Source organism: Sylvia atricapilla, chromosome Z (assembly GCF_009819655.1).
Source record: "Sylvia atricapilla isolate bSylAtr1 chromosome Z, bSylAtr1.pri, whole genome shotgun sequence".
NCBI classification, from domain to species: domain Eukaryota; kingdom Metazoa; phylum Chordata; class Aves; order Passeriformes; family Sylviidae; genus Sylvia; species Sylvia atricapilla.
In genome coordinates this window covers 1,865,631-1,876,174 of record NC_089174.1, presented here as the reverse complement: position 1 = coordinate 1,876,174, position 10,544 = coordinate 1,865,631, and the positions used below count along the sequence as shown (strand labels likewise).

General features: G+C 43.1%; 1 protein-coding gene across 1 annotated transcript in view; it reads left to right on the top strand.

Moving 5' to 3' along the window:
- The first annotated feature begins 208 nt into the window (after window positions 1-208).
- Window positions 209-10,544, top strand: part of DIAPH2 (diaphanous related formin 2) — a 170,725-nt gene continuing 160,389 nt past the window's right edge. Inside the window, exon 1 of the mRNA XM_066338673.1 lies at window positions 209-384. Coding sequence (XP_066194770.1) covers window positions 268-384 — 117 coding nt within the window. The 5' untranslated portion in view covers window positions 209-267. The remainder of the gene's footprint in view (window positions 385-10,544) is intronic.

The window sequence follows — 10,544 nt, the reverse complement described above, 5'->3', positions numbered from 1 at the left end:
GCGCCGCCGGGGGCGTTCCGTGAGGCGCCGCCATTTGCTGCCGGGGGCGCAGTGCGCAGGCGCGCTCAGGCGCGGTGGCGCGGGCGGGCCGTGCGCGTGCGCGGCCGGGGAGCAGCGGAGCCGCCCCGGGCGGAGCGGGGGCCCATGGGGCCGGTGCGGCCGTGAGCGTGAGCGCTCGCCTCGGCCCGCCTCGGCCCGCCTCGGCCCGGCTCGGCCCGGCTCGGCCCGGCTCGGCCCGGCTCGGAGCGCAGGAGGCCCCGCGCAGCCATGGACGGACACTCGGCTCCGGGCGCGGGCGGCGAGGAGCCGCTGAGCTCCGGCAGGATGAACGCGAAGCGCGGCGGGCGCGCCGCGGAAGAGGAGAGCCGGAACAAGCCCAAGCTGGTGAGAGCGCCGGCGGACGGGCGGGGAACGGCCCGGGCTCGAGGAGGAGGGTGTGGGCGAGGGGAGCCTTCCCGGGGATGAAAGGCGTTTAAACCCGCGGGGCTTCGGCGGCCGTGGGGGTTCCCGGGCGGTGGCTTCCCACGCCCGGGCGGGGACAGGGACGGGGACCGGGACAGGGACAGCGACAGGGACCGGGACAGGGCCAGCCGTGCCCCGCAGCCTGTGCCCCAGCTGGCGGAGCGCGGGGCGCGGCCGGCTCCGTGTGAACAATCCAGAACGCTGGTGGGCATGATGCACACCACGTGCTTGCCGATGGAACCTCTCACCGAACGGGAAAATAGTGTGGAAAAACTGCCTGCTTCCTTCCTTTTTTTTTCTTCTTTTTTTTTTTTTTTTTTTGTCTTTTTAGGGTGCGTAATTCTTTTTAAGGGCCGCCGTCTTTTTATTGTGGCTGTGCTCTTTTGGTATTTTTCACCGATAAATACAGAGGGAGTCCGAGGCAGCGTCACTGGGTCGTATCACACTTTAAAAATGCTGCTGTAGCAAAACCAGCTGATGGGACAGCGTTCACCTTTAGTTGTTTATCTCTGTTAGTTACACTTGTAGAGTCTACTCCCTTTTTTTGCCCAGTTTTTGCTTGTATTTCCAAGAGCAACAGTGGAGCGGACACGTAAACTCCTTGTTTCTTTTGGTGAGAGGAGGAGTTACAAACTTAATTTAACCTGTTGCAAGGGTTTCCCCCCGTACTGGTAAAACTGAGTCAGTATTGAAGTTTTCCCACCATGTGTTCCTTTCAGTGGGTTATAGAGCTTTTTAGATAACCAACCTGACAACTGCAGTTTGGTTTTTTATTTGTTTGGATTTTTTTCTCGTTTTGTTTTGGGGGTTTTTTTGTCACTGAAAATGAAGCGAAGGGGGAAGTTGGCAAATATGTAACATTGAGGCATAGAAAAGTTCCTGAAAGTTATAATTGTTTCAGAGGACGGTAGTCCAAAGCCTGAATGACTTGAACTGCGCTTGTATTAACAGTGACAATGTGTATCTTGGCAAAAGATAAGCAAATGTGGTGTCTTGTTTTGTTTCGTGGTGTTATTGGAAATAAACTCGTGTTTCCTTGCATAGGATAAACTTTGTATGAACAAGACGTTTGGGTGTGTTTATACTACCTTTACTGTTTCCTGCTAAAGTAGCTAAGAGGGCTGCCTGAAGATTCCTGCAGGGAACTGTTTCAAAAATCACCCAGAGAAGTGCTTCTGTTGGAAGCTGTGAGCATAAATTTGAATTTTGCTTTAGCCGAAGAGAACCCTGTTCTGATAGAAACATATGATTTGGAAAATCAAAGTGAAATGAGCTCAAAATTGGTTGAACAGGATGACTATTTCCATTGCATGGTCTGTTCATTTTTTCTAGAATCACTAGAAAAACTTTCCATTGAGTGGAAAAAAAAGAACATTGTGTTATTATTTGACTTCATTCACAGCAATATGCTTGTGTTTCTTGAGGGGGTGGATGATTACAGTCCAGCAGCACCATCGATCAGAGCAGGGATATGTTTCTCAAATCAGAGCCTTCTGAAAGAAAGTTCTGCCCTGGGATGACTGGCCTTCGATAATGTAATTGGATGAGTGGGTTGAATAGGAAAGCAGATTTTTTTTTTTTTTTTTCCCACTTTGGACATGATGTGCACAAAATAAACCTGACACGAACGGAGGTTTACTTTTGATAGAGAGACAGGGATGAGATTCAGGTGTGCTTTAGATGGAGCTGAGGTGACTGGACAGACAGATTTGTCAGTAATTACCATGGGGCTGTAAGGGAATAAGAAGCCTGTAATCAGGGCTTCATCCATTATACAGGAGAGTAATCCTATAAAATTTGGCTGGCTTTAATTTTGAATGAGGAATTGGTTCTGCTGAGGCTGGCAATGTCTTCAGGCACTGGGAAAGTACTCTTACTTGCACCTCGTCCCTGCTCTCTTCATTGTGCAAGTAAGATAAAGGCATGTTTGGGACTTGTGGCAAGAGAGCCACACTGTGCTGGTGCTGAGTTGTCACATACAAAGTTCCTCACAGCTGGGTGTGGGAATTTTCTTGGCTCATCTTTGTAACCTACAATTCATCAAGTTTCCGTGGAGTTACGGAGATGAATCAACCTGTGCTCTGTGCTGGGTGGATTCAAGGAGCTCTCAGCGTGCTGACAGGAGTGTGCCTCTGCCCCAGAACTTGTTTCACACATCCAGGGGAGTGCTGGGCAAGGGCTTGGTGGGAGAGGGTGTGCAGCAACACGGAGAGGAGAAGGTATTTTTGGTTCCTGGCACAGGAGCTGAAATTAGGCAACTCCTTGGGAAGAAGTCCAGAGGAATGATCTTTATATGATAAAAATGGCTCTAGGTGAGAGAGGGCTAGGAACTGAAGTCATTATCCTGAGGGAAGAGAAACTAGAACAGAAAGGTGGAAGGTTTTTTATTTCCTTGTTCTCTTCATCTGAAACTAAAAGGAGTGCAGTGGTGCTTGGCCTGCAGAAGTGTAGTGCTTTGTTTGGTGAGGTTTTTTAAGGGCTGCAGCCTGATCAACAGCACTTTTTCCTGATCGACAGGAAGTAGGACTGGGCTGTTGAGAGAGAATCTGTGCTGGGAAAGAAAACAATGCTTTAATGTATTTCTCTGTAAGACAATTGATGACTATGTATACACACAAGTCATTAAAGGTGAGCTGTATCAGAACTACTAATTCTTCTATTCTGTGCTTTAGGTAATTGGGAGAGGTGTTCAGGTTTCAGGCAATTTGTTGAATGTGACGGAACTGTGCAATGAGAATTTCGTTCCAGTTTTTATGGTAGTAGTGTATAAACTGGAGTACTTTTTTGAAGTTTGATGTCAGTGTTACGAGCACCTGGACTAATAACTGCCACTGAGGGAGCTCTGGTTGGTGTTTTGAGGGTCTTTTTTTCTTTATTTTTTGCTAGCTTAAGGTCTAGAGGTTGGAATAAGTGCCTGGTACTTTTTTGTTTACAGTGAAATGGGTAGAAAAAAAATCTGAATTGTTTTGGCAAACAATCATCTGATTTCACGTCAGCCCTGAGAATAGGCTGGCAGGAGGTGGCAGAGAGCAGTCCCATGCATTTGGCAACATGCTTATTTTGCTTGTTTTAAAGCATGCCTGTTCTGCTAGGGCAAACAGACTAAATTAAGGTTGTCAGGGAGATTGCTGGGATTCCTCTGTTGGTTAATGCTTAACTCAGATGTTCTTTGCTCTCCTCCACGCTTCAGTGTCACATGGGAAATAGAAAATTCTGTCGGGGACCTAGGAAGTGGGAAGTGCTTGAGAGTGTCAGCTCTGGTATGACAAAACTGGTGTAGCTTACTAAAGGCTTGGCGAGTTGAGCATCTCTTTGGTTGAGGAGTTGAAGTCAGACTTTTTACAGAAGCTTATGGCAGAAGAAGGGGTGATAGAGGTCATAAAAAGGAGCAGGAGAGGTTGCTGGAGAGGATACTATAAGAGAAAAAATAATTTGAGGGATGAATAAGTATTTGTTGGTCAGAGACACTGAAGCCACTGTTCTTGGAGGCTTTCAAGTTCTGAACCTGGACAGAGTCTTTAGCATGCTGATGTGAATTTGATAAGTGACCCTGATTTTTGGACAGGAGTTTGGACTGCACTGGGAGAAGAATGAGATCTTTTCAAGGATCTGTGAGTCAGCACTTGGAAAGAGGTCCTGTAACACGATTTGGGGTGCTCTGGGAGTGTTAAGAGCACTGTCTAACTAGAAGTTACCGTGGCCAGTGCTTTTTGGTGGTGTTTTTAATTCAAGTTAATATGTCAGTTCAGGGTTAGCAGGAGCATTTGGTGTCCAGTGCCATGCTGACACACGCTGCTTTACCCCCAGGTTCCCTCCAGGTCTGTGTGGGAGCTGTTCAGTGCAGGATTCTCCACTTACTACAAACCACATTTCTGAAAGGGGTTGCCTGCTGAGTGTGATGTGGTCTTTAAAATCAGATTAGGAGAAAGATGTTGTGTAACTTGCAAAACAAATTGTTAGGGGGAAGACAGCTCCTTTAATTGGAGAGCAAGTGGATTTGGTGATTCACCCAAGGAGCATCTCATATTTTGTTTCAAAAGCAGAAATTGTTTGTGCTTAACACTGAAGTCTTTTAAACCTTGTGTGCTTTGAGATGAATCAAAAGGTAGGAACTCAACATTCTGACTAATGTGCCATAACCTGGCATCAGAGAGTGGGATAAAAGCTTTTACGAAGTCTCTTTAAAACAGAAGTAAGCCGAGTGTGCTTGGGAGAGCTTTCCCAGCTGTGTTGCACCACCCATATCAGTGGAGGAGTGCAGTGATTTAAATTGTGCCTATCTATCCCTGTCAGACAGACTGCTGCAGGACCCACCCAAAAAAAAATAAAAAATAGCTGTGTGCTTTTTGCATGACTCCTTCAGATATCTGTGTACTGCATACGTGAATTATGAGTCAGGTTGAGCAGAGATTTTTGGCAATCATACCGAATGTCTTGCCTTTGAAATCATAGTGTCTTTCTTTGACTGAGATCTGTGCATGCCTGTGGAGAGTTCTTGTCTCAAGTGTATGCTTGAGGAAAAAGTGCACCAAAATGCATGTGTTCTAAAGAAGTCTTGGTCTTATTAGATCAAAGTCAGGCTATTCCAGCAAGTGAAGTTATCTAGGGTGCAACCATTACTGAAGAGTAAAATTCATGTCTTATGAAACTTCTGAATTATTCCGGTCAGGCACTGCTGTGACATGGGAGGGTAGGGCAGGCTCGGTGCTGATGTTTAGGTAAATGCTTTAGTTTTTAATGGGAATTGCTATTGACACTGTGTAAGTGAGGTGATAGAGACAGTGATAAGCCTATCTGTGGTAATTAAACTTCCTGAACTGCTCCTTGTAAGACAAAACCGAAGGGCACTTGTGTGCACCACAGGAAGCTTTGCAAACAGAGCAGATTCCACCCAGGCCAAGTGAAAGGCAGGTGTGAGAACAGCAAATGGAAGTGGTGCTTTCAGAGACTTCAGGCAGTGTGTTGCTGAATACCTAAGTTGGAGGATGGACTCCGGCTCTGGGTGTCACAAGTAGCCTGTAAAGCTTGCTGGTGGCACTGGGATTGTTGGCGACCTGGCAGGAGGAAAAGATCTGCCTAAAAACTTGGGGTGGGTTCCGAGATGGTTTCATTTTTTTCTGCATCACTTGCAGCTCCCTGGAGGTAAACAACAGAGCAGTAATGGGTGATAACATCCCTCTGATTCTTTTCATCCTTGTCCAAAGTCGGAGCACAACAAGCGATGTCAGTTGCTGCTGGAGCAACTGTCAGTTTCAGTTTGCTCTTCCTCCGTTTCCTTGTTCAACCTTAAAGCACGAGAAGTTAGGAAATTACTAAAATAAGTGGCTTTATTCAGCTTTTGTGTCCTCATTCCTTACATTCAATTTTTTTTTTTAAATGATGCTGTAATTTTTTTAGGAAGAAATAAGGTGTTTTTTTTTTTTTTTTTTTTTTTTTTTTTTTTAAATTGGCTATGGTGGTAGAGCACATAATTTTGAAAGATTAAGAACTGAAAAAGCTTCTTTAGTATTTGTGTAGCAATTGATAAAGTTCCAGGTAGACAAAGCTAACTTGTCTCAAACTTGCATATTGGTTCTGTATCAAACCGGTCTTCAAATCCTGTGAATAAAGTGGCTTTTTGCTACAGTAGTTTGGAGTGAGCACCTCCAAGGATTCCCACTTGCAATTGTAGCTTCCTAACTAGTAGATGGGTGGGATGTTGTGTGACAAAAGCAGCAATATAATATAAAAGCAGATATATAATACCTGGTAACAATTAATTGTACGGGAGAAAGGGAGGCCAGCTGAAGAATTGTCTTTTTCAGGCAGCGAAACTGAGTCAATATTGAAGTTTTCCCACCATGTGTTCCTTTCAGTGGGTTATAGAGCTCTTTAGATAACCAACCTGACAACTGCAGTTTGGTTTTTCTTAATTTGTTTGGATTTTTTTCTCGTTTTGTTTTGGGGTTTTTTTGTCACTGAAAATGAAGTGAAGGGGGAAGTTGGCAAATATGTAACATTGAGGCATAGAAAAGTTCCTGAAAGTTATAATTGTTTCAGAGCAAAAGCATTCTCCATGCTCCCCTTGGTGCCCTGCTGACATAAGTTTTGTGTGGCAGTGGGATAAACGAGTCACGAAAATCAACCTGTCAGAACAACTCCTTTACTATTTGCTTTTTCTTTGATTGCTAGAACCAATAAGACTGGAGTTATGGCACATTAGAACTGCTCCTGTTATATAAATTTGTCTAAAGTTCATCCACCAGTTCCATCAAATTGTGTCTGCTTTCCAGCCCTCTTCTCCTGGTCAGGGTTTAGTTGGACATGGTGTGGTAGCAGCACAGGTCTGAGAGGGATCTGCTGTGGCAATGAAATGATATTGTGATGTACATTATTATTTAAATCATGGACTCCTCTGATTTGTAGAAATGCAGAAGTACCTTGGGAGTTCAATTCTGGAAAAAGCCACACGTGAGAATTTCATGGTTTGATGGAGCTCCTGAAGGTTTTTGGTTCACTTGGGTGTGGTAATATTTGGCCTGAAGGTGTAGTGCACAGTGTAATGTCACCACACCTTCTGTGTTATGTAAGGCAGAAATGTTCTGAAGAGTTTCTAATGGATACAGGCTCCTCCCGTGGAAACAGGAAACTCTCCTGGGGGAGTGTCAAGGTGGTGCTTGTGGCAGGCAGCTTTCTTGCAAGGTTTCCTTCCTTAGGCTGGTCCTCAGATAAAATCACTGGAGACAAGAGGGTATTGGAGAAAGTAATGAATACAGCTGAAGGTCTGACGTGTCTGCTGTCTGCAAGTGTTCTTTGCATAGTGTTACTAAAAAGATTTTCGATTTATAACAATCTAAGCTTGTTTCAAAGGTCGAAAATGTTAGTGTAAAGGTCACTGATTAAAAACAATTAGAAAAAAAATTCTGTTTTGTATTCCTGAGTGATTTGTGTGTGTGTGTGTGTAAATGTATATATTAACACACTTACTGCTGTCTTACTTACAGTGGAAATATGAACTTTTTATAACCAGACCCCATTAACATATTTAGTTTGTCCCTTTGAGTGAAAATAAATAAAGAAGAACTTGCTTGACGATTGTGGAACTTTGACTGCTGCTACTGCGCAGTTTAGAACAAGTTTCTAAATAAAAAATCTGAAATATTTGGGGAATAGTGCTGTAGAGTCCCAGCCTCTGGTGCTGCAGAACTGTTGCCCTACAGCCAGGAGGGCAGCAGCTGTAATTTTAGGTTCCAAAGGCTGAGAGAATCCCAGCATTGGTGAGTGCAGGTTGGTTTGAGAGACACAGGCCTGATTCTTTGTTCAGGGATTAGCTGGTCAAACATTAATAACTTTGTCCTGGCTGGAGTCACATAAACAAAAAATTAGCACCATACTACGTGTGTAGGCATGAAGATGAGAGGAAATAACCTGAGACCTTAGGTGTCCCCACAGACCACCTTTTTGTCAGAATTAGTTGGTTATGTATTGTCAAGTGGCTCTGTAGAAATTCAGTTTGGGCTCTCAGGAATGTGGAAAAAGACAAAATAAATACTTTGATCAGGAAAAATGTTAGTTCTGCAGTTCATTACTCCTTTTTAATACGGTAAGAGCTAATGATGGTTGTTATAATGACCTTCAAGGATGCCTGTGGTTTAGGTTTTTTTTTTAATGAATGTAGCTTTGTCAAGAACAAATACAGAGCCAACATGAGATTCATTTGATTCTAGCTCCTAATAACAGAATACAAGCTGTTAATTCTTATGCAGTATAAAGTTTTCTGCCCTCCTGTCTGCATTTTGGTTCTTCATGTTCTTTCTCTTGCTGTGAATTATTTTTGTCTATTGAATTTGAGTAACTTCTGAAATACTTTGGTTTAATAATGGAGCTGTGCTGGGTGTTAGCATTTGTAATTGTGTAAGTACATGAGTAGATGAGAACTTGACAGTTATTAAGAGTTGGAGTGTTTGTAGGTCCCAGTTATATTAGAACAGGTAAGAATTTCCAGAAAGAAGACAGCAGCACATCAGGCTGAGAACACACACTGATGTATGTTTTAATTTTTGTGCCTGACACATTCAGTGGGTAAATAAAAACAAGAGGTTTGAGCACAAAGCTTGGAACTCCAAGGGTAACTCCACTGGAGATGGCCAAATTCCGGAGGTGACACACCAACTCAGAATCAGCTGACTGCTCTCCTTCAGGCTGGCTCTGCCCCTCTTTGGGAGCTACAGTGTAGCTTTGCTATCTGAGCTTACACTGGGCTAAATTTTATAATTTACAAGCAATAAGTTCACAGAAGTGAATTTTGCTTTCATCCTCCAGTTTACTGTAGCTTGGTGGAGATGCTCCCAAAGCAAAAAGGTAAAGGGTGCAGCTGAAGGCTTTGGTGAAATTTCTGCCTGTAAATCAGAAAGCCAGTTGGCATTTTCAATATGCATTCATGTTTGAATTTCAGACAAAGCTTGGGTGGATAGGACGGGCTTCCTAAATCCATTAAGGTTAGTTTATAGTGGTCTGTGATTCAGACTAATTCCTGAATGACTTCTTAGATAAGCAGTAGTCCCATCAGTTAACATGTGATATTTCAAAAGAATTGTTTTGTGGAAGACCTTTATAAAATTCATGTGAATGTTTTGGGGTAACCAAAGCACATTTTAAACTTTAATATTAGGATAAACCTTTTTTTTTTTTTTTTTTTTTTTTTAATCCCCTTATATCCTTAAGCAGAAAATAACAGTTTGTCCATAATCTATGACAAGTTTCTCTAATTGTCTTGAATTCCAGTTTCTTCTTAACAGGGACTCTCACCTGTACTGAAGTGAAACAATACCATGGCATTCCTTGTTATTAAGTACAGTGTAATTCCTCTCTGTTCACACAGTGCTTCATTTCCTACTTCCCCAAAGGACAAATAATCTTCTAAGGATGCTGTTATAAACAGGAAAGAATTAGGAAAAGAACAGAAAGACCTTGTGTGTGACACAGCAGCTGTACATTGTTTAACCCAATATTCTTTGCCTGATGAGTTACATTATGGCCCATGCCTGTGGAAATTATTCAACCTTGAATTTCAGTTATTTGAGGAAAAGCCAGACTTCCCTGCTTCAACTACTCATTTTTCCAAGTTTTAGTATCACATAGTTTATTATTAAGGGAGAAAAAAAGTGACTTTTCCATCAACTAACTGTAATGTAGGGACCAAATACTGCTCTGATTAAGTACTTACTCTTTACTAGTAGGTCTGTCTTGGAAGACAGACAACATTATTCCAAGAAGCTGTTGACATGATCCCTGTGACCATGTTCCAAGTCTGCTGAGTACAGACAAAATGAATGGTCTTCAGAAGGAATTCCAGCTCCTTTGGCTCACTGCATCCCTTCTGCTGCCAGTTTGTTTGTGGGCTGTGCTTTGGTTGGTTGGGTTTTCTTATGCTTACAAAATAACCCAAACAAAGCAGATACACATGTTCTCACTTTCTCAAAGTCTATCAAAGGCAATATTTTCCATTTTCAAGGAACTGCCCAGTATCCAGTGGAGCTCCTGCAGCTTGCCGTGGGTGTTCTGCTTTATTTTTAAGTGTATTAGTCCTCTCCCAACAGATGCATTCTGCCAGTTTAACTTTTCAAATGGTTTTGTAGGAAAATCCAAACAGAGTCTGACACTTATTTCAGTGTTTACTGTACCCACAAGAGCCAGAGATGTTCCACACAACCACCAGTATGCACTGAAGAATCTTACCAAGTCTATCTCTAAACTTCAAGAGAAGTTTACAGAACCTGAGCCTCTCCCTGTACAGGGGTATTGGGCTATCCTAGCATACACTGTCATAGAGGAAGCAAGTAAGCAAAAAATGAAAAAAAAAAAGTGTGTAAGGTTTAGAGTGAGGGCATTTCTCAAAGCATTTTCTGCTTCGTTGTTTAAGATAATTTCAAACCAACTCTGTCAAGTCAACTTGCTCCTCTTGAGAAAAAAATACCGAGGTTGCAACGAAAGTTTAATTCCGGGTTCAAAGAGTGTGATTGTGGTTAAAAGGGTAAAAACTAAGGCTGCAATTCAGTCAGAGCAAAGGCGGATCTTGTCACCATGAAAAAGGTGTCTCTTGA